General features: G+C 53.3%; 1 protein-coding gene across 1 annotated transcript in view; it reads right to left on the bottom strand.

Moving 5' to 3' along the window:
• The window catches only part of FSTL4 (follistatin like 4), a 602,689-nt gene that overhangs the window by 40,519 nt on the left and 538,052 nt on the right, over positions 1–24,118 (bottom strand). The window contains exon 11 of the mRNA XM_019799110.2: positions 13,814–13,980. Within this exon, the coding sequence (XP_019654669.1) occupies positions 13,814–13,980 (167 nt within the window). The remainder of the gene's footprint in view (positions 1–13,813; positions 13,981–24,118) is intronic.

Below are 24,118 nucleotides of genomic sequence, written 5' to 3' on the forward strand. Positions count from 1 at the left end.
TTGATCCCAGGATTCTGGGATCATGATCTGAGCCGAAGGCAGATGCTTAACCTGACTGAGCCCCCCAGGTGCCCCACTTTTCTTCTTATTATTGACAGGACATGCAAAACTCCTTTTGACCTCCTGGAGCCGACACCAAACCATCCCTCTTGCCATACCCTGTGCCCTTTTCCACAGAAGCACTCTGGTGGCAGAAGGGAGGGAAGGCTACTGGTCACTGTGTCGTAAGAGCTGTCCAAGGGCAGCCACAGAGCAGCTCCCTGACCCTCTGCCTTGCTCCCACTCCAGAGGGCCTCACTGCCACCATCTTGAGTCTTTTAAGGATGTTTTTGGCTAATTAGCTCGGTGAGGGAGTGCGGGCCCAGAGAGAAGCTTGGGGGAGGGCCCAGGATGGGGAAGGTGGATCGTGGATGCATGCAGCCTGCTTTCATGATCAGGAAAAGAGACACACCAGCATTCCCAATGGAATAAAATATTGCAGAGGGCAGCCAGAGCCCAGCGAGTTTTCTCTGAAGCATTGCTCTGCTTAAAAAAGGCCCCATTCCTATCACTCTGTGGAAGCTTCAATAATAAAAATAGAACACCAGATAGCTGATTTGTCCTGTGTCATAGCAGAGTCATAAAGGGTTCATACCTGAGTTGCTTATGAAATGTTAATGGTTAGTCAATTCTGGGCTGACATATTTCTGGCCTAAGCCATTTGCGTGTCAAAACCTAAGTCTGGAGGAAAATATATTTTGCTTGGAGGCTCCGTGGCGAGGTGGCAGCTTGAAAATAGGGCAGGGAAGTTGGGTGCAGTTCCCACCGCAGGAACCCCTCGATATCTCACCTGGTTGGTTCCAGGGCAGAACTCCATCCCAAAGGGCAATCCAGAGCTGCTGGTGGGGGGGGTGTCTGCTGTGGAGGCCCCCTGGCACTTTCCCTCTTCTGCCTCCCTGAGCCTTCATGCCCACAGCCCATCCTCGATGGAGGCCCTGGAATCCAGGCTCGGGTGCCAGCGTCTCCTGCTGTTGCTGCCCCCTTGGTGATGTCCTGTGGTCACGGGGACCACACACTCCTGAGGCTGAGAAGGGCACCAAGGCCAGGGTTCCCATAGATGCACCACAGAGTGACAGCTGGGTCAGAACACCAGCTCACAGTCTTCGAGAGCTAGCTGTGTGCTGGGACGCTTCATACATACTTGCCTTGTATAATTCTCAGAAAAAAACCCAAGCCAGAAAATCAAACGAAGCCCAGTCCTCATCTGGTTAGGAGCAGAGCCCTCCTTCACAATATATTCAGAGTCTGACCTTCTCTCACCCCCTCCACTGTGACCAGTGGGCCAAGGCACCATCTTCTCATCTGGGGGGCAGTGGGGATCTCCACCTCGACTCCTCTGCCCTGTCCTCTACGCAGCAGCCAGACACCACCCCCTCACCCCGAGTCACAGCCCTAGAGTGTCTGCAGGGATGACCTACCATCCCCACCCCCGCCACTCTCCCCTGCTCATTTCACTCCAGTGCTGCGGCCCCTGGCTGTTGCCTACATGCCAGGCATCCTGCCCCCTCCTCCAGGCTGTCAGTCTGGCTTGCACCTTGTCTTTCAAGTCTGTTCAAATGTTACCTACCCACCCTATCTGTAACCCCCACCCCCACCTGTCACTTCCCATTTTCTGGTACTTACTACCACTTAGCACACCACTTGTATCTGTCTCCCCTTACTAGGATGTGAGGGAGCTCACTGCCGCGTCCCCAGTGCCTGACACAGCGCCTAGCACCTAGTGGGCCCTCAGTTGATATGTAGTGAACGGATCGCACAAGATGCTGAGCTAGGATTTCTGCAGGGGCTGTGTTCTGGTTCTTTGGGTCTGACAACAGAGGCGCCCACCTCCTGCCTTCCCATCCACTGAATGTACCCAGGGATAGGGCGTCAAAACGAGGTGGCTGGCAGGAAGGCAGAGCACTGATCGCAAGCATGGTGCCCCCGCTTCCCCACCCCACCTCCTTCTTCACCTGCGTTCCTCAGGCCAGGGCACGCTGGCATTGGCCAAAGAGAAGGCTCCACACAGAGCAGCAGGCAGAGACAGAAAAGCCCACGTGGGCCAGCGCAGACTCGGTCGATGACTTTTGGTGAGCCCCTAACAAAGTCATTTAGCCTCTCCGTCTGTTTTTCCTCATTGCTGCTGGCAGCAGAGGCACGACTCCTGGGTGATCAGTCAGGGGCTGAGGGGTGCGCGTCAGTTCTTCAAGGGCGTGAGGAGATGCTGGATACATTATGGTTCGCCTTTGAGCACCTAACTCATTACCAGCCTGTGACTTGGGCCCCGGGGAGAAGCCTACTGTAGAATAAATAAAATAATGTCTCTGGGCTAAAACAATAGGCATCATATAATTATAGAACAAAATGCATATTGTTTTCTGGAACATGAATACTGGCTACTGAAGTCAAATTTCCCTCATTGGCTGTGAGGAAATTACTTTAAAAATTGATTTATAAGAAGCTACATGAAACTAAACCTGTAATCCTTCCTCTCCTGAATGTTCTTTGAGATGTCTGAATACTGCTATCAGTGCTTGATTGCATCTCTGTAATTGTCTTTTTATGGATGGCTTTTTTTTTTTTTTTTGGTTTCTGATGTATAGAAATGTATTAGCAAAATCAAGGTTCTTTCCAGAAATAAACAGATGCCAGATTAGACCATTCTTTGTACTGATGCACATCTGTCTTTGGGAAAGAGACAATTTTACTAAAAGGCATAGTTTTTGTCTTTTAAGAAGCTATTTTGTAAGTATCTGCCCTTAATAAAGAAAGTAATTAATGAGACTTAAGTATTAAACAATATTTAAGCAGAGGTGAGATGGGGCATGTTGTCATAGTGATACACGTGACTTGGGTCTAAGTCATATGAAAATGAGCCATCAACGCGGACTATTTAGTGACTGAATGTTAAACACAAGGACTCCAGGGTGATTTCAGAGTTTAGGTTAATGATACTGTCAATGATACAAGTTAGACCCAGTTTAGACACATTTATTCCCAGTTTTTCTGACTCTGCCCTTCTCAGAAGCCGTGTTCTTAGGAGCCCTCTGTCCTGGCTCTCTTTGGGGAGGACAGAGTCAAGGAGAGGGTCTTTTCCCCCTGCTGGTTTGAGTCTGGCCCCTAGAATTCACTATCCCCAGCACTGACTGCACAAACATTTTAACAGGATGGACCCAAACACTGACCCATATGCAGCCGCTCGGTGAGGGCTGGCCTCAGAGATGTCTGCACTCACGTGTCCGATATCCAGACCGAGCAAGGACCGGATGCACCCCGGGGGGCACACGCAAATGTCCACGGGAAGACACACAGCACATATGAGCCTGCGTGTGCGCACCCTTGGCGCCCCACCCCCCACCCCAAGGCTCTACGGCTGACCACCCTGACCCACACCGGGGTTCCTTCTAGACCCTTGCAGGACATACTTGCCACTCGGCATGTGCCTGCTCAACGTTCTCCTGAGAAGTCCCTGCAGCATGAAGCAATCCCTACATAGCTGTGACCGTCTACGGTGGGGTGGGGCGGCTGAGGACGGTCATGTGCGTCTTGAGCCCCCCAACGTCGGGCCGTTCTCTTGCTTGTTCTCAGGCCCCGGCGAGGGAGCCACGGATGTGAGGGAAGTCACTGTGGGGAGGGCTCCCGGCTTCCCCAGGACCGCAGGGAGTATCACTGGCTGACTTGGGTTTATAGGATCAGTCTCCCCCATGACGGTGAGCACCAAAGAGGAGGCACCACATCCCTCTGCAGGCCACCATACTGTCCCCAACGCGTGGCTCAGTTGGCGTTTGCTGAACGAATGGAGGCATGTTAGCCGAGCGTGCTGGCTCTCGGGGAGCCCTGAAGGGAAGGGTAGCGAAGAAGTAATGCTATCCAGCAAGAGGTCTGGCCTTTGTTTGCCTGGGGCTGTGGCTACCAGACTATCAGATATACCATTTATGATGGGCCTCTTCGCCACGCAATGCCATTTGTGTCTCCCCAGGGGCTGGGAGCTGGATGTCACCCCCATGAGCAGGACATACTCAAGCTCTAGCAGCAGCTCTGTACACCAGGCTTGGGTGAGCTCGTCGGCCCGCAATACGTCGTGCCCATTCCTACACGTCAGTGCTGGGAGCGGGAGACGTGTGTGACTGCGCCAGGAGAGGACAACGGATGCTCTGCATTTGGAAACCCCTGGATTCTGTCCCTTGGGGTTCTTACCTTGGCTGATTTTTTTTTTCTTATAAATCACAGAAATTGATTTCTCATAGTTCTGGAGGCTGTAAGTCCAAGACCAAGGTGTTGGCAGGTGTGGGGTTTGGTGAGAGCCCTCTTCCTGGTTCTTGGAAAGCTGTCTTTTTACTATAGCTGCACATGGCTGAAGAGGCCAGGACTCTCCCTTTTGATAAGGCACTAATCCCATTCAAGAGGGTTCTACCTCCATGACCTAATCACTTCCCCAAAGTCCCACGACCAGATACCCTTCCAGTGGGGACTAGGTGTGAACATACGAATTTTGCTGGAAAACAAACATCCTATCTAAGATACAGACGGATGTTTCCACACAAGCAATAATGTACAGAGAATAAAGGAGTTCAAATTCTGGGTAAAACAGAGAAACACCTATCAGACTTACACCAGCCTAACTCTAAAAATAGATTAAATATGGGACGCAATGTTTTTAGGCACAGTCTCTGATCTTTGAGAAAAGGAAGACATGAGACGAGGTCCACACTCACTCCAGCTCTCTGTTAGAGGGCATTTTCCAGACCACAGCATAGAAAACCAGCACCCAGAGAAGCATAGCAACGGAAAAAGAGTTCAGAATACAGGGCCCTTGAGGTGCCTGGAATTTGAAAGCTAGGGTAGCAGAGAGGACAGGGCTTTGAAGGCTTTGCAGAGCACCAGGAAGTTCACGGAGACAGCCTCGAGTCACTGGCTGGACGCTAACGTACGGATGCTCAGGGCGAGGTTCAAGCCTCACAGAGCACATGTCCTGGAGTCTGCGAGCTGAGTGGAGGTTCCAGAGATTGCACGCTGTTGAGAGCGGTTGTGGTTCTGAATGTCCAGAATGGAGAGACCTTGGTGAACATCCTAGGTATTCCCTTGGCTGATTTTAATCTACACTTATCCCCTGTAAGAAACCATCAATGTGAGTCTAAGAGCTTTCCGGGAGTTGAGTCCTTCTGGCAAATTATTTAACCTGAAGGTACTTTTGTGTACTCCCCAAACTCGTGCTTGGTGCCAGAGTGAGGGAAGTCTCTAACGTTGTGGTTGGCTCCACAATTTAATCAGGGGGATTCTGAGCCAGCTGTGTGGACTTGAATGTCCAGGTGCCCACAGGTGGCTGGGCACTTGCACCAGAAAGCTCATGTCAGAGTCATGGCTCTGAGCCCTCAGCTCGTCCATCCCCGGAGGCCAGAGGACAGACACCTCTTGACTCCAGGACCCCAGGGTATCATGTGGCTGAGTGGCAGCTCATGGGCCCTCTGGTGAGCTCTAGGCCTCGGATCCTTAGCTGATCAGCTTGGCATGCCCCGCTGGGGCAGGGAGGGGCTCAGGTGACACAAGGCACTGCAGCGATCACCTGAAGTTCCAGACTGCCTCTAACCCACCGCCTTCACCTGGGCAACCTGCAACCCTGCCGGGGGGATGCTCAATCATGAATCCCGAGTCTGAGAAGGCCTTATCAGCTCCTCTAACCTGAACCACACTCACAGCCCAGACAGCTGACTGGCATTCTTGCTGTCCTTGAAACATTCCAGGGACTACTTGATTAGGGAGCCTGGGTGGCTCAGTTGGTGAAGCATCTGCCTTTGGTTCACGTCACGATCCCGGGGTCCTGGGATCTAGTCCTGCATTGGGCTCCCTGCTCAGCGGGGACCCTGCTTCTCCCTTTCCCTCTGCCTGCCGCTCCCTCTGCTTGTGCTCTCTCTCTCAAATAAATAAATCTTTTTTTTTTTTAAAGATTTTATTTATTTATTCGACAGAGATAGAGACAGCCAGAGAGAGGGAACACAAGCAGGGGGAGTGGGAGAGGAAGAAGCAGGCTCATAGTGGAGGAGCCAGATGTGGGGCTCGATCCCATAACGCCGGGATCACGCCCTGAGCCGAAGGCAGACGCTTTAACCGCTGTGCCACCCAGGCGCCCCTCAAATAAATAAATCTTAAAAAAAAATTTCCTTCCATGGCTCATTTCAGGGACCAAGAAGGCCTGCAATCAGGAGTTTTCTTCTGATACAGTGTTTTAAACCCTTAGAGAGGCATACGTCGTTTTATTGTCCTACAGAGATTTTAGCTTTTTTTTTTTCTTTTTTTTTTTTACCCACTGAAGGTTTGTGGCAGCTCTGTGTTGAACAAGTCAGCTGGCACCACTGTCCCAACAGCATTTGCTCATTTCATGTCTCTGTGTCACATTTGGTAAGTCTTGTAATATTTCAAACTTTTTCATTATTATATTTGTCCTGATGATATGTGATCAGTGGCTGCCGCTCATCGAAAGCTCAGAGGATGGTTTGCATTTTTCGAGCAAGAAAGTATTTTTTAATCAAGTAGGTACTTTTTCTAGACCTATGTTAGTGCATACTCAAGAGACTCCAGGATAGCGTAAACATAGCTTTTATACGTACTGGAGACCAAAAGCTTCATTTGCCTCCCTTGATTGCAATGTTTGCTTAATTGGATATTCATGTTATTGCAGTGGTTGGAACCAAACCCACAGTATCTCCCAGGTGTGCCTGGACACTGTTGGATGGAATATAAACCCATACAGCTTTTTTTTTTTCTCTTTTAAACTTTATTCATAAGTCCTTCACATCATTTTTTTTTAATTTTATTTTATTATATTATGTTAATCACCATACAGTACATCTCCAGATTCCAATGTAAAGTTTGATGCTTCATTAGTTGCCCATACAGCTTTTTTAGAGGGCGATTTGGTGATATCCATCAAACTGAAATCATGCTCACCCCCGGATGGAGTCATTCCACTTCTAAGAAGTTATCTTACAGACCTACTCACACACGTGTGCAAAAAGGCGTGTATGGGGCTGCCTATTGCACTATTGCCTGCAGTGAATAAAGCCTGCCAACAGGCTGAATGTGAGCTCCCTTGAGCGGGGCTGGGGTGGGGAGAGCCAAGACAGGGCAGGTGCTGGGGCTCTGCACCCACGGTCTAGAAGCTAGATCAGAACCTCCCTGAGGGACATGGGGCCGGAAGCGGTCACTGAGCACAAGTGAAGCTTTGAAGTCAGGACTACAAAGGAAGAGCGGTGACCCCGAAGAGACCACTGAGAAAGCAAAGGCCCAGTAGAGGCACCTGGCAGGGCAGAGCCCTCAGCGAGTTCTGCAGGCTGCTGGATCCTGGGCCGGGCCGTCTCTGGCCAATCCTCCTAGTGGCTCGAGCTCACCCAATGCTCAAAAGAGCCGGACGTTCGTCGGCAACCAGGGTTTCTGACACAAGCCGGAAAGAATTGGCCAAAGCCTGTGAGTGCTTCAAATACAGTGTTTTCCAAGATTTTAAAACAAAATGTACCAGAGCATTTAATGAGATCATGTTAATGCAGGACCTACAGCCGAGGTCTTGCACGCCGCAAACAGCTCTCCACACCCATCAAACGCCTCTCGTCTTTCTACAGTGGATTCATGACTGGTTCAGAGAAAGACAGGAACAATTAAATGAGTCATGAGCTCCTAAATCATTCTCTTCTGGCCTTTTTAATAACTCACTTCCAAAGCAGAGCTGGCTGAGAGCATGTGCTGCCTTAGAGTTATCTGTTCCTGGTTTTACACCGTTTAGGCGTGGGGAAAAGTGAAACTTTTAACACATCTTTCAAACACTGCCGCAAATACTTTCTTCTAATGGGTTTTGTTTTTCTGCTTTTATCACCGTACTCCGCCTACCAACGTCTGAAAGCCCCAAAGAGAGAGATTTGGCGAAGGAAGAAACCCAACAGAAAAGAGTGGCTCTTTCAAGTCATTTGAGAGATACTGGGTTTGTTACAGGCACCCCCTCCCCCCCCCCGACCGCCTTTTGAAAACGATGAATACAAGAGAAAAATGTTTCCTTTCCCTGAGACTCTCCTGGCCGAGCAGTTCCATGTGCCGCGCTCAGAGACTTCCGCCCCCTGCTCTAGCTGGGGCAGAGGCCAGCAGGGTCATGAAACCCTGCAACCCCGTCCCCATGGGGCCACATCCAGCCTGGGCACGTCCCGCGGGGGCCTGGGCATCACAGCAGGGAGGCAGGGCCAGCCGGCCCTGTAGCGAAGCCTTGGCAAGGCTGGGTGCTGGGTGTTGTGGCCCCAGAGCAAGGCCGACTGCAGCACTGGCAAGTTCTGAGGCCCTCTGAATTACTCTACCCCATTTGCTTCATGGAGTTGTGACGAGAGGTAGATGGCATGCTGCTTGGGAAGGGACTGGCATGACACCTGGACCCCAGACATGGGTTAGACCTCCCGTGTTGACCCTAGCAAGGATTCATCAGCTCAGCTCTGTTCTGTGACTCTGGGGATGTCCTCTCCCTGCTTCTGCTCCCCTCACAGGCAGGCCCCTATTACCCTGAGGGTAATAGGGACAGGGAGGCAGACAGTTTTGAGGGGAGGGCGGGTGATACTGTTGAAGAAGGACGCTCGGACTAGCTTTGGGGCCGTCACTTTACTCCACCCGGGGTAATTGCTGCATGGTCTGGGCAGAAGGCTTACGCCTGGAATGGGTTTGCACATTCCGTTTCTGCAGAAAGCGAGTCAGCCTTCCCTCTCGAACCCCAGAATACTTAGTATGGAGGGCAGGGTACGGGGAGGGTGTGTGGATCTGCCTCTGAGATGGGCCCCCAACGCCTGGCTTTGAGCCCTCAGGAGACAGGGCCTGCAGGGGCGGCTCGCTGGGGAAGGCTGAGGCTCTGTGGCCCAGGTGAAAACGCCAGGGGCCCTGTGGGGTCAGGGGTGTTCCTCCCTTCTCTGTGGGAGTCGCGTGTCCCAGAGGTCCCTGTCCTATCACAGGAATATATGACCTCACGGCCTGAAGAGTCCTCAAAGGTCAACCTCGGTGGTCCCATCTGCTTTGGGTACCTGCAGTGGCAAGCATCTTACTGCCTCTGGAGGCACAGTTCTTCCTGACAACAAGCGGCCCCGACAGGCTCTGGGTGTGGCCTCTGGGAGTGACGGGGTGCCCTTCCCCTGTTTGACCACGTGTTGTCCAAGGGAGTGGACCAGAGGCTCACACTGGGAGGGCCTGGGGGCGAGGGCTGGCCCCCAGTCGCACCAGCACGGGCATGCCCCTGGCCAGCAGCTTGGAGCTGAAGCTCTGGCCCGAGGCCAGGGCAGGGGAGCTCCTGGGCCTGTGCCCACCCCCACGTCCCCTTTGCTGTCCACACACCCTGGGCAGTGGGCCGTGGGTCCTTGAGGGTGAGGTGGGAGGCTGCGGGGCCAGGTCTCAAGGCACTGGGACCCACCACGGCTCTAGCAAAGACATCAGCGGTTGGCCAGGAAGTACATTACAGGTCTTTTCTCGATAGCTCTGGGGAACGTGCGCTTGAATAGAAACTAGTGATTGCTCATCAAACAAACAGGAGGAGGAGGCCCAATCCAGGGCCCCCCTGCCTAGAGGTGCAGAATCGCCCATCTCTGGGGGCTCTGTGCTCTTGCTCCCAGAGATGTCCTCTCCTCAGAGTGGGGGGATTGTTTTCCCAGCGGCAGCTGAGGCCCCGTCCCCCAGGCCCCGGGCTGTAGTGAGGCTCGGGCCTCCTGCAAAGGGGTGGCTCAGGTACCCTCAGGGGGCACACCAGGTCCACCCTAAACCTCCTGGCAGCCTTAAGGAGCTGAGGGAACCGCGCTTAGCCGGGCACAGCCTGGGTGCTGCTCCCATTTGAACGAGGAGGAAGACCCCCACCCCACCTCAGCAGGTTTCTGGGTCTGTTGTATTTGGGGTTCTCCTTGGTTGCAGATGCAACCTTAGGCTAGAAGGGTCTCTGGACTCTTGCAGGACAAACTTCTGACCATGTCACTCCCCAGTTAAAAATCTATGGTTCCCACTGCCCACAGGGAGTGGGCAAGATCCTTTAGGTTAATGTTCAAAAACCTGTCAGGTTCTGGCCCCACCCTGCCACTCTAGACCTCTCTCTAGCTTATCCCTGTCCCCTGAAGCCAGAACTTCGCCTTCCTCTGGCCCCGAGAACTGGCTCCCTCCTCTAAGAGAGAACGTGCCGTACTGTGTTGTAATTCTGTGCTTGTGGATACGTGGTGCCCCTCGGGGCTGGGGAGCGTGTCTTTGCTCTACGCTCCAGTTCAGGGCCTGCGAGTCCTTGGCACTTAGTGAATCCAGAGGACGATTCCCCGTGTACGCCATCTGGACAGCCACGTGCACATCGGATGACTCATGAGCGCTCCTGACAGCCACACCACGCAGTGGGGAATCCGAGAGGCTCCTTCTCACTTGGTTCTGGGCTAGAGGGGTACATTTACTTTCTGATCAAATATTATTCTGATGCTTGAGGCATCCTTGATGTTTGCAAGTCAGAAAAGTTTAATTACATGTGTCATTAGGATGGCATTCTGTAATAGCTCTGTGACTGAATTCATTAACAGAATTCTTAACAGATAAGACAAGACAAATTAACATTTTGTTGCCCATGAAAGCTTCTCATTAAGAGAGTAGTGAAAAAGTGATTAATATTTTGTTGCCAATCAAGATGTCTCGTATAAATGACAAAAAAAGGAGGCCCACACCTCTCGGCACTCTCTCATCTGCCTGCCTTGGGGTTTTGTAGGTGCGGTGTTCTGTGCCGGGCGCTAATGACGGCGCGCAATGGCGTTCCGTCTGGGGCTGCGGTGGGGGTGGGGTGGGGGTGGGCATGCTGCATGCTGAGGGGCTCTAGAACTCATCAATCCCCCATCTTCACTCCATCAGGGCCACCCCCCCACACCCCACCATGCCCTCCTCGTCTCTTGCCTGATTTCCTCCTAGGGCTGCTGTGGTCACTGTCCCCAGAGTGGGGCTGCCACTCACGAACACCTGCTGTGTCCCGGGCACGGGACTGGGCGCTTTACACGTCCAGTCTGAAAACGCCCACGTAAGGAGGATATTAGCATTCCCATTCTCCCATAGGCTCACAGAAGTTCATTAGCTTCCCCAGGGCTGCTCCACATTTGCTGGAGGCGGCTGGTCAGTGCGTCCCAGGATGACGTGCCTGCGTGGGGAGCCTCTTGGGGCTGCTGCTGGCTGCTTGTGGGGGACTCAGGCTGCAAGGTGCCCAGAATGCTGTTTGGCGGCAGCAGCAGTAATAATAATGATGGTAGTAATAGTAGTAATGGTAAGGAGAGCGCTACTAGTTAGGCTGGGACCCTGTATGCTTAGACTATCCCATGTGTCTTCTCGTTCAGTCCTCACTGAATGAGGCAGGAGCTATTATTTATCCCTATGTCACAGAGGAGGATCCTGAGGCTTCGAGAAATCAAGTGCCCGTGTGCCCGTGTGTGTGTGTGTGTGTGTGTGTGTGTGTGTGTGTGTGTGTGTGGCGGGTACCTGCATGCATCAGGTCAGCATCCCTGGGGGGCTGGTGTTGCCCTGCGCCCTCACGTGGGGGTTTCTGGGCAGCACAGGGCCCTGCTTGTTTGCAGGCTGCTGACTTGACCACAAGCAGCAAGTGTTTCCAGGGAGGTAATAAGAGGCCATTAATCTCCAGTTGTACCCACAATTAACCCAAATTGCTAACCTCACTGTGAAAAGTAGAAATGCAATTGAGTTGATGCTGGAAGCATGTTCGAGGGAGGGGGAAAACACTCAAAGTAATTTAATTAACCGATGGCAAGTGCATTAAGAGGAGTTCTGCCTCCGCCTTTATTTCTGGTGTCTTTAAATAGAGCACCAAGTAATGCACATGGATGTTCAGACAGACACGGGCGGACCTGTCCTAGCTTTGAATGAATCACCACTGGTCAAACACAGTTTAAAGCTGATGCCCCACCCCAGGAGGTTTTGCACACACAAATCTGTGCATCCCAACAACCCCCACCCCCCATCTTTGCAAACAGGACACTACCTCTCCTTGCTAAGATCCCAGACAAGCCCTGGGCATCTCAGGCCCAGAAGACAAAGGACTCTGCCCATTTAGCATCTGTCCATCAAGCACCCACCAGGGTTGTGCTGGCACTGACATTCGGAGACGGGTAGAATTCAGGCTACCGTGGGGAAACCACAAAGAAATAATCCTGTCCCACGTGACAGGGGTGGGAGAAGGGGACTCCTTGCCTGGGTGTGGCCAAGATAGCATCCCCACATTGGCCTGCCTCTTCCCATCTGCTTCCCCCATGATCTCCAGGGTGCTGCAAAGGGCCTAGGGAGTAGCAGAGTCCTGACTTGATGGTTTCTACAGAATTTTATGCTGGGCTCTCTCCCCACAAAGCAGTCTCGCAGTTGGAAGGAATCTTCAAGGTCATGGGCTTTAGCTGCCCTCGTGTGGCTAGTAGCATTGCTGACCATGGTCCTGCCTGAGCTTGCATGACTCTAGGAATGGGGAGCTCACTGTCTCCTGTGATGGCTCACTCCATTTCGGGCCTGCTGTGATGGCTGTCATGGTGCTCCATCTCAGCAGTCTGAACTGGTTTCTTTCGGGGGAGCACCCTGGCCCTGTGTGCTTGTTGAACTCATGGGGTCACACAGCCCAGACTGGCTCCTGCTGCCCTCGTCCCTCCCTCACCACCCTACAGATGTTCGTGGGAGCTGACCACACATCCCGCAGGTCTTTCTTCTTAGGGCCAAGCAGCCCATTCAGGGCCAGCTTGCCAGTCCTAAGCCAAGGACACCAGGACTGCCCCCTCTTCTGCCTGAAACTGAGATGCCCATCACTGTGGCTACGACCTGTCTGCTGTCCTGGCAGTGCCCTGCATCAGGGATGCCACTCTGTCTTCTCAGTGAACTGGGAGGCCACCTCACTCCTTGGGCCAAACCTGGGTCAATACCTATACTTGAATGATTCCCTTTATTCTTCAAGCCCAATGGAAGGGAGGGACTGCTAATATTCCCTATCTGATAGCTAGCATTGGTGGCCTAAGCTGTTGCTCAAAGTCTTGAGGCTGGTTTGGGGTGACACTAGGAGCCCAGCCCAGGCTGCACGGGCCCTCCCACCACAGAAGTAGCTCTGCTGGTCATGTTAGGCTGCATGTGCTCAGCTGCTCTCTTCCACTCACCTCATCGAATCCACGTTCCCACATCCAGCCAACAAGTTCCCCAGGGAAGGCCACCCTGGCCTGATCCCTTTCCCTTCTCACCTGGTTGCTGGCCTCCCACCAACCCAGCCTGGAGGTTCACCTCTGCCCTCCACAGGGAACCCCTGTTCCCTCTCGCCCTCTGTCTGCATCCTCCCCAGCTGTGGGATCCGCAGTCTCCCCCGGCTCTTGTAGCCAGACGCCCTCCCTGCTCTACTGCCCCTGTCTAGCCAGTTTTCTCTGGGCTTGTGGTCCTCCTTCATGCTGGGCTCCATCAAGCAGTCTGAGTCCCTGACCTCCCATTCCCATGCCTGCTATTCGGCCTTCGCTGCTGCAGCATGCACGGAGGCCTCCCGCCCTGCCTACCCTGCCTGCCTGGTCAGCGCGTCCTTTCCCTATTGTGGGTCTGGCTGGCAGACTTGCAGCTGACATCCAGTCTATTCTCTGCACACGGTGGGACTTGGGTTTTCTGGTACTTCCAGCTCTCAGACAACAGCCTTGAAAGGCATCAAACGTGGGATGTTAAAATGAAACCCTCTTGCCCTGCCACTGCCATGGGCGATGTGCTGGTTACTTCCCTGGGGCAGGTCTGCGTTCAGGGTCAGAGCCGAGCCACTTACATTGATGTCTTCCAAGGCCATGAAGTTGAGGGCAAGCCCATTGCGCTTCCAGATGATGGGTGGCCGCAGCTCTCCACGGATAGCGCAGGTCAGCACGGTGCTCAGCCCCACGGTCACCGTGGCCACACTGACCCTCTCCTCAGGGGCGAGGCTGAGCTGAACCACCTCTGCAGGGGAAAAGGAGAAAGTCATCAGCTGCACAGCCAGCATGGGGAGTACCCACTCACAGGTAAATGGCCGCAGCTGTTTATGGCAGGGCAGGAGCCCGGAGGCTTGCAGGCTCCCTGGAAACCGCTAAGGCGTGCTGCCTAAACGTACAATGGACGTCCTTCCTGGGGGACAGGCCATGACTTACTGGAAGTGTTCAAAGGGCTCTGTGAGTCAGAGAAGTTAGGAGCCATAGCAAGTGTAGGGAAACCATCTGGGCTATGGATTTATGAGTTGAGCCAAGACTGTGGGCTGTCACACGGGGACCGGGGGCCAGATGTGCGGCGGACGCCCTGCTCTGTGCTCTTGGGCCTCATGAAGTCTGGGCCTTGCTTAGTGCAGTCAAGGTCTGCCGGCTGAGCTGACAGGTTTCTCATCCATCTGGGGGCAATTTAAAGGTTGCACTGTCTGAAGTCTGGGGAATGAACCGGCTGACCTTTGAAGGTTTGTTTCTGTCTGAGGATTCTTTGAACTTGGATTTGGGTTTCTGTTCAGCAACCATGCACTGTAGCCTTTCATTTTTTTGAAGTGTGCTTCAGGCTGTACAAATTATTAATCTTTGCCATTTTATACTTGCTAACTGGCATTAAGACTGATCATTCTTTAGGCAAATGGGAAGGGTCTAAAATATTTGCTTGCAATCACAGGCTTTCAGAAATTTTCAGGATTTATGAGAAAATTAATTGGACTCAGGCTGTTCCTATACCGACACGGGATCAGGCTTGGAGGGAGAGTCCCCAGCCCACTGACAGGACTGCCTCCTCCTTACTCCTCCCCCAGATCTACAGCTCAGAGCCCTTGGGGCAGCCGCAGGAGGTGGCAGGTGGCGGGAGCTGAGGGAGGCAGGCTGGCTGGCTCTGAGGGTCTGTGCTTATCTGGGAGGCCAGCAAAAATGCTGGGAGCCCTCCTCATTCTTACTACTCTTTTGGGACTTTGGGGGCCCAGCCAGGGGTGCAGCAAGGCACAGAGGTGGGAACTGACCTCTGTGACTCATGGGACCCGTTGAAGATGTGACCAGGCGGCATGCCTGTGCTCACACCCTCTTGCCAGCGTGTGTGGGGAGGAGAAGGCGGTGGGTGGGGGAGGGGCGGGAATGCAAACCCAAGGGGATGTAGTGCACTACGAAGTAAGGGAAGTGACACCGAATGCAGGCAGGTCAGACCCTGAGCCACAAAGCCCTTTCCCTGCCACAGACAGTCAGCGGCCCGGCCCTGGGCTCACGAAGATGAGCAAGATACACACGAGGCGCTTAATCAGTGCTTGTTGGATGGATGGATGAAAAATGGAGAAAATGGAAATCAGGAAGGAAAGGAGCCAACAGGGCGGTGGAGAGAGGACACTCACGCAGAGGAAAAATGTGACTCCCTGTGAAGGAGCCGCAGGGGGAAAGATAAGCACCAAGTGACTGATGCAGAAGCACCTGGCGTAATATTTTACAAACATTAAAGTGATGCATTTCAGGTTCCCTCTTAAAGCACATCCTGCTTGCTGCCCTCCCACCTCTGAGTCCTGAGGCTTATTGGTCAGGGCAGGAGAGAGCAGGCACCCATCCTCCATAGCAAGCCCCAGGCTTTGGAGATCAGAGGGGACAGAGAGAGGGAGGGAGAGGGATGGGCTACACGGGTCTGGCTCCTTCCGTGCTCTGCTGGCTCTGGGGACTCAGAGCCCAGAGTTGTCCCTGAGTGTAGAGGGGGTACCCCTTCCTCATCGGACCAGCCACGAGGCTCTGTGGAGATAGGACGCAGACCCCCTCCTCTTCCCAGGGCGTTGTGGGACTGAGGGAACCGGTGAGAAGGGTGTGCTTGTTGGCATGTAGGTGAGGGGAACCAAGGGAGGCTCTAGAAGGGGGCTGAGCCCTCCCCCACCCTCCCGCCTGGGGGGAGCCCATGAGGCATGGCGCAGAGCCAGAGGCCCCTGGGCTCCCGAGTGGCATGGAGAGGTCCAGAGGTTCCTGGCCACATACTGGCAGGGCCGGGAGGTGCTGTGTACCTCTGGGTCTGAGGACTGCAGTGGACGGCCGCACCGAGGCCCCAAGGGAATGCCCCGCGGTGAGTAGTGTCAGTGGGGGCTGCTGGAGGCCAAGCTGTGGGGGGTCATCAGATACTGAGACAGCCCAGACCAAGAGCAGAACCTGAGACAGGGCAACAGGCATTCTGCAGGGGGTCCGAAGGTGGCAGAAGGCGGCTGTGTGCTTCCGTCCACACTCAGAAGCCAGTGTGGGGAGCAGCTGGGGATGCCCGGCATGTGGGGCTGGTGGTGGGGGGGGACTGGAGGCAGGAAGCATTTTTCTCAGAGCATTACTTAATTCAGACTTGTTAGAATGACCTGCTCAGACGAAGCTTTACAATGGCCTGAACATTCAGGTGCATTGTCCTCCCAGCGCCGGTGGGTGGGGCTTGCGAAGAAGTCAGGCGGGTCACAAAAGAAAACGACATTTTCTCTGTGTGTTGGAACTCTAGTCCAACAGCAAGGCAAAGAGCCACTGAACCCTCAGGCAGCAGCCCCTGGAGAAGGCGGGACATCCCTGGGCTACAGAGTGCCTGTTCTCAAGGTGTGGTCCCCCACCACCGGCATCACATCTCCATCTCAGGGGCAACTGATAGAAACGCAGATTCTTGCCCCTCCACCCCAGGCTGATAAGACTGTGGTATCAGGGTGGGCATCCTGGTCTTAGCAAGCATCTCAGGGTACTCTGAGGCCTGACAACCACTGCCTGAAAAGATGGGGGGGGTGTCTGCGTAGATGGAAGGGGAGAGTGCGGGGGTGTGTGGTGTGTGGTGGGCGGAGGATGGGGAGGTGAGGTATTCTGGTTGGCTGGGGTCTCATTTGGAATGTAAGGCCTATGTGCAATGTAGTTTCCTCCATGTGGGCCCAAGGTCGTGTATTTCAAACAGTTTAGCACAGGGCTACAAGCCAACAAAGAAAGAAGCAAAAACCCAAGTGGGAGGGCTACTGGGACAGCCGGTTCCAGCCTGCTTCCTCAGTGCTTCCCGATCATTCGATCATTCGTATGACTGAAGATGTGCACTTTGCATAGGAAAGGCTCATGCAAAATTAGAATGCGTGAATACTGACAGAACCATCATAATTCTGCTCCTGTCAGCTACACAAATATGAACCCAACAGCAAATATTTGGATCACTTAAAGTTTAATTAAACGAATGCTTTATTGGATTTAATGCATGTCAATATTCCCTGACTGGTTTAAAAAATTCTGAACAGATTTATGGCAACCAAAGCTCTCCTTCTGCCCTTACTCCCAATTATTTACTGTTCAACACACCTTCCCCAGGCAGGCCCCCTTCCCTGCTAAGTGACCTCCCATGGTCATTTCCCCGAGTGAAAAATGAGACCGCATCATGAGGCTGGAGTGAGCGGGGCAGATTCTGGACCAGGGCTCTGGACATCTGACCTCCAGGCCTGGCTCTGCTGGTGACGTGCCAAGTGGCCTTTGGCAGGTCCCTTCCTGCCACTTGGCCTTGGTTCAGACATCAGTAAAATGAGAGATCAGGTGAGGAGGGCTCTGGGGACCCATCTTGTTTTGGGCTCTGGGACTCTGAGGACATGGTTCTGAGACCCCCTTCAGTGCGGCCAGGCGCTGCCTGGCTGCCTCTTCCCTTGGCCCCTGGAGACATCTGCCTCTGCTCTTTGCCCGATTGCCCACAATGGCACCAGGGACGACTCAAGTGGCAGCACCAACAGCTGCCAAGCCCACAGGGGCTTCCCTCAGGATACCCCCAGAATTCTTGCTCTCCACCCCAGACGCCAACCGCCAACCGCCTCTTGCTCACCTCTCCAGACTGCCCACCCCATTCCCATGAGCATAAGTTATGTTACAGCCCTGCTCAAAAGCCACCCACAGCTCCCATCACCCACAGAACTCAAAACAGTCCCTGACTGCCCAGCCCCCCGTTCTGCTCCCACATTACTTACCATGGTGCCCTCTAACCCCCATCCTATTCGTCTATCCTGAGACCCTCACTCTCTCAGCCCCCAGAGATGACCTCAGAGAGGGTTTCTGGGATCTTGAAGTTTTAACACAAGGGGACACTTAGACAGATATTTGTTGAAGATTGAAAGATGCCGTCCTGCTGAATTTGTCAGGACCTTTTCAGGCTTAAGCAACAGACTCTCTCAGAAATGCTGCACCATCTTAAGAAAAAAAAAAGGAGGGTGGTCTTAGTTCTCATAAGCGGGAAATCTAATGGGGGTGGAGGAGGCCGTAGATGTCTGGGGCCCTCCACAACGCACGCTCTACTTGACTGCAAGATGCCTGGGGGTGGCCCCACACCCACACTGTCCCTGTGCATAGGACTGGAGAGAAAGGGACCGAATCTTTCCTGAGAGTCCAGGAAACAAGCATAGGAGAGAACTCTGACTGTCAGACGTGCCTACTGTGTTCTCCTGTGAAGCCAGCCCTGGGGCCGGGGGAGGGAGGGCCATGCAGTCACAGGACTAACCCACGCTCGAGGCCTGGGCCCTGCGGCTACCCCAGGGCCAGGTGCCAGGTGGCTGGAGGTGGGGATAAATGTCCCTACAGAAAGGGTGTGTTGGGTGCACTGACACCCTATGACTGCTACAGAGACGCAGAGATGGTCTTCTCTTCCCTCTGCCCCTTCCCAGTCCCACCCGGCAGGCTCACCATGGTGCACGGTGATGAAGGGAAGGTAAGCGGAGCCATATCGGGAAGACAGTGAGGGGCCAGTAGAACCGAAAGCTGGTTGAGGTTGGTGCGGCTGCCCCCGACCCGCCCTTCTCTCCGGAGCTCGGGGGACGGGGTCTCCGTGGTTCTCCCGTGCTCACACTATGCAGGGCAAGAGGGGAGGGCCAGGCGGCCTGCAGCGTGTGCGGACGGCCCTGGCACGTGTCCCGTGACCACACTTTCCACCCCCGCGCGGGCACATGTGCAGAGCCGGAGACTCAGTCCTCCTCACACCTGCGCTCCGTTCCTTGGGGCCGAGAATGCCGTGAGGGGGAGTGAAGGAGGCACGTGCAGCTCTCCAGGGCGGAAGCTGCCCTGGGACCACTGACGGGTCCTTCTGGCTGCTGGCTGTGGCTCTGCTGCTCCCAGTGTCTCACCATCTGTGGTCCCATGGGCTGCTCTTTGGGAAGGCTGTTGAGGTTTGTGGGGGGCCACACGACAAGGTCTGCCCTGTGCCAGAGCTTGTGGGACAGGCAGGGAGGGCTGGGCTGTGGGCTGCAGGGGTCCAGCAGGAGCTTGTCTGGCACAGCCGGGCAGCGGTGCCCACAGAGATGAGGCCCCAGCTGTAAGAATTGGCACTGGAGTGCTGCCCGGTATGGGATGAGAGGCGGGCAAGGGAGTTGTGGGGTCCTCACAGCTTGGAATATCTGTCTCCCTATGAGCCAGGCCTTCTGATATCCATGGGCTTCCCCTTGTTTCCCCCTGGGACGGAGAGGCACGGGTCACACTGAAACTCTTGTGGACATTAGCGAGGCTGGGCTAGCACGAGACAGACCCCGGAGTACTACCAAGTTGCATGTCCGGCAGGGCAACCTAAGGCCATGTGGGGCTCTGGTGCCTAGAACGGTGCCGGGCACACAGCAGGTGGGCTTGAGGCCAAGTCTGGCAGACAGCAGTCTCCTGGGAGATACCTGCCTCTCTCTCTAGACCCTTCCAACCACAGCAGTAAAACACCTTGGTTTTCCAGACTGGTGTTGCAAATTCCAGACCTCAGCTCCTCCCGGCACCCATGCTCTCCCTGTTCCTGGGAGCCTGCAGAGAGGCCGCAGGGGATTAATGTGCCCACCAGTCGTAGGCTAACACCCTTCCCGAAAAGCAGGCGGCCATAACATTTCAGTCTCTGGAGAATTGGGTTTTAGTTCCTATTACAGCTTTTCCTTACTGTTTCTCACACTGACTTGAACTCGATGAGACACTCATAAAACCATCAGCAGCCTCTCACGCAGGATTCTGGTGCTTCACAGCAACAGAAATTAAATTTCTCGAATTGTTGTCAAGTTCACGTTCATTTCCTTACGTTAGAAATGCACTAATGGAACACATGCCGACCTGGACATTTGCCATTTTTCAAATGATGCTCTTGGTGAAAGGACTCTGTCAAAAGCTCAATGAACCTACCCACACATCAGTGGGTTGGACTGAGCCTCCAAGGGTAAACCCAGGCTCGGGAGCCTGCTTGGGAATTAGGACAATCTGCAGAGACCCCAGGCCGGGCACTTAGACACATCTCTGTAGCTGCAGCCTGTTCTCACATTGTTCTCATAAAGTCAGGCGCTTCTGGTGGGGCCTGGGAGCCCCCCAGGAGGTGTGGCACCTGTTTGACAAACTCTACTGATCTGGTCTCATTCCTGAGACCAGGGTCACACTATGAAGTTGGTGAGTGGGACAGGAACAAAGGTGAAGGGTGTGCCCCATATCTCCTGACCATGTAGGGGACAGGCGACTTCTCGACATCTCCTGGACCCGATATCTTCAGCCGGCCCTCACAGGGTGGGGCTGCTTCAGCATGTCCTGCAAGAAGGTGCTTGGGGGTGGTGCTCCCTGCCTCCTGTGTCCCCCTCTGCCAGAGCCTGCCACTCGGAGCTCTTTGCACACATCTGCTGACATCTGGCGGCTGTGGAGCTAGGAAGACACCGTCTTAGGAGCTTTTCATCCTGACATGAACGTTTGGAGCGCTGGGACAGGTCTGGCCTGCAGAAGTGTCTCCGGACCAGCCAGCCTTGCATGTGTCCAAAATTTCCTGTTTCTGTAGCCATACTCTGATTCAATTTTCCTGTCATTGTCATATTCCCTCTTCCTTGCTTCCTTTTGGGGATGGCAATAAACTTGTTAATTACCTGCAGATTCGTGGGCAATTTACTTTTTCAATTGACTTATGCTGTTTGGTGTTGCTGCAACCATTTTTTACAGTTTAGTTATTAAGCTCTGTTCTTCGGTATAAACAATCACCTTTGTAAGCTGCAGACAGAGACCATATCTGTAGATCTCTTTTGGATCCTCAGCACCTAATACAAATCCTGGCACAAAGAAGGGACTTGATAACTAGTTTTCAGCAAGTGAACTATTAATGGGTAGTGCTCCCTTGATGATTGTTTATTGAGCACCTACTATGTGCCAGGATACAGTGGGAATATGCTGGCAAGCAGGACAGGTCCAGTGGCCTGATAACCGGGAGCTTGTGGCTTGGCAGGGAGGCCAAGTGTCAGATGTGGGGTGGGAAGAAGAGGCACCTGAAACCTGTCCGCGGACCCCCGTGGAGAGCCCTTGGTGCCTGCAGAGCCTGATTGCTCTCTCTCAGTAGAGTCCTTCCTATGTGCCTGGGACTGGGTCCTGCAGGGGTAGATGCAGCAGACAGACCCATGTCTCACTCCCATGGAGCCCCTGTGTGATGAGGCCTTCTTGTTTGCAGGAGGAGCCCGTGCAGGGGCGGGGTTGGCTGGGCATCCTCTGAGCTCCAGGGCTTTGTTTTGCATCCTCCAGCCAATAAACCCTTCTAGCTTTGGGAAAACTAACCCACAATGAGACTGTGGTAGAGGGAGCAGGAAGTCAGAGCTGAGCTCAGTGCCCAAGGGTTGTGACGTCACTGTCCTGGGGTGCCCTCGGGTGCCACGAGTGTGGCACACAGTGGAGGCAGCAGTTGGAAGCACGGGGTCAGTGCTGGGGTGGAGAACCCAGGGTCTAGGGCCAACTAGGAGTCAGCAGGGAGCATGGCTGCCAACTCTCCCTCCCTGGCTGGTGTCTGTGCCTGGGGTGGCCTTGGTCAGGCTGGCCAGCCTGTGTACCCCCTGTGCCCTGCCAAGTCTATTCCCAAAGATGACAGAAACACCTCTGCTCAAGGGATTTGCAAAAGGAAAGTATTTTTACTGCCTATTCCCTTGGTAGGTTTAGGGAAAAGAAAAGAATGTATTGTTTTATACAATTCTACGCTAGTGACTCAGAATTTGCAAAAATTCATACAGATGTCCAAGGCTGGATCTAGAATCTCCTGGACAAGCTCTTGGTGGAGAAGAGCACACAGCCTTGACCCAGGCAAGCAAGAGAGTGCCATGCTATGTGTTCCCAGAGGCTCGTTCATTTTCCAATTTCTAAGCACTCATGAAGCTAATTTCCCAGCCTCTCTTGGAGCCAGGGTGGGGTCATGTGACTCATTCTGACCAGAGGGATGAACATGCCTGACCACACGACCCCCACATCACTGTGATGGGTAATTTTATCACAAGAGCGGGCTGTGGGATGCCCAGATAGTTGGTCAGGCATTCTTTTGGGCGTGTCTGCGAGAATGTTTCTGGAGGAAATGAACATTTGAATCAGTTGACAGACTAAAGCAGATTGCCCTTCTCAATGTCCACAGGCCTCATTCAATCAGTTGAAGATCTGAGTAGAACAAAAAGGCCGAGTAGTCTTAGTATGAGTGTACTATTGCTAGCATTCGTATTTAGTAGTCTGAGTAATCTTAGTGTTTTGGGCTCCTTCTACCTGATTGCCTTCCAGATGGGACACGGGTCTTTTCCTGCCTTAGGACTTGAACTGAAACATCATCTCTTCCCGGGTCTCAGGCCTGCTGGTTTTCAGACGAGAACTCACAACATTAGCTTTCTGGGGTTTCCAGCTTGCCAACCGCAGATTCTGGGATTGTAGCCTCTACAATCACGTGAGCCAATTCCTTATAATGGTCACTCTCTCCATCCATCCATCCATCCATCCATCCATCCATCCATCCTATTGGTTCTCGTTCTCTGGAGAGCTCTGACTCATGCAGTCAGCATGCACACTCTCTTGTCTCCCCTGTGGAGACTGTGTGGTCGTCCATTTTGTGGGAGCAAAGAACACAGCCTCCTTGTTGTTGCCTGAGCCCATCAGACACGATGAAGGTAAAAAATTAGTCTTTATACCATCATGCTACTGAGATTTTGGGTCTCTACAGCATTTGGTGTTAATATACCCCTTTAGAAGACAAAGAAATTCAAGTTAATGTATTTCCACAGAAGAAAGTGTAATGAGATGTGGAATGGACCTTTGAGAGGCCAAGGCATTCAGGTCAGGAACCCTCAGAATCCTCTGACAAGAGGAGATCTGACTTTTGTTCCAATCCTCCAAACACCTCCTGTCCAGGGAGCTCACTCTCTTATTCCACAGCCATTTCTAATGCTTTCATCATTAGATAGTATCCGAACTCCCTGCTGGAGGGAGTGAGGGGAGGTGGGGAGTGTCTCAGGGTCTCAGGCTGGGAGAGCACGTGTAAGTGCATGGGAAGAGCAAGATGCCGAGAGAGAAGAGCAGGGAGGCCTAATGAGATGCAAGTTGGGGTGAGGGTGGAAGGTCTTCTGGGCAGGAGATGCTTCAGTGGAGATCAATAACAGGAGAAGAAACCGGGGAGGCCAAGAATAGGAGAAGGGGCATTCCTGTTAGAGAAAGAGCTTGTGCAAAGGTCCTGAGGTAGGACGGGGGCTTACGGTGCTCTGGGAACTGAAGAAGGCCAGTGTATCCGAAGCACAGGGAATGATGCAGGTGTGTGGGCACACATGTACTCAGAGAGGTGCTACACAGCCAGGCAGAACAGGCCACTGCTTCTTAATGGAAAACTTGACGATTTTAATTTAAGGCAATGGAAAGTAATTGGAGGATTTTAAGTCAAGGAGGGATGTGATCTGATTTGTGTGCTAGGAGGTTCACTCTGGCTGTTAGGTGAATGATGGGTTGCTGGGGGAGAGGAGAGGATTCAGGGACACAATTTAGGAGGCTGGGGCTGTCTTGCAGGGAGAATTAGGCAGGGACCGTGGGGAAGGAGAAGAGGAAGGGGCAGAGCTTGTAAGCAGTTGGGATGAGGAGCCCCGTGAAAGGGGTGTCAGAAGTGACTCCCTCCTCTAAAATTGAGCTACCCTATGACCCAGCAATTGCACTACTGGGTATTTACCCCAAAGATACAGACGTAGTGAAGAGGAGGGCCATATGCACCCCAATGTTCATAGCAGCATTGTCCACAATAGCTAAATTGTGGAAGGAGCCGAGATGCCCTTCAACAGATGACTGGATTAAGAAGATGTGGTCCATATATACAATGGAATATTACTCAGCCATCAAAAAGAATGATTTCTCAACATTTGCTGCAACATGGA

The sequence above is a fragment of the Ailuropoda melanoleuca genome, chromosome 3 (assembly GCF_002007445.2).
Source record: "Ailuropoda melanoleuca isolate Jingjing chromosome 3, ASM200744v2, whole genome shotgun sequence".
Classification (NCBI taxonomy): domain Eukaryota; kingdom Metazoa; phylum Chordata; class Mammalia; order Carnivora; family Ursidae; genus Ailuropoda; species Ailuropoda melanoleuca.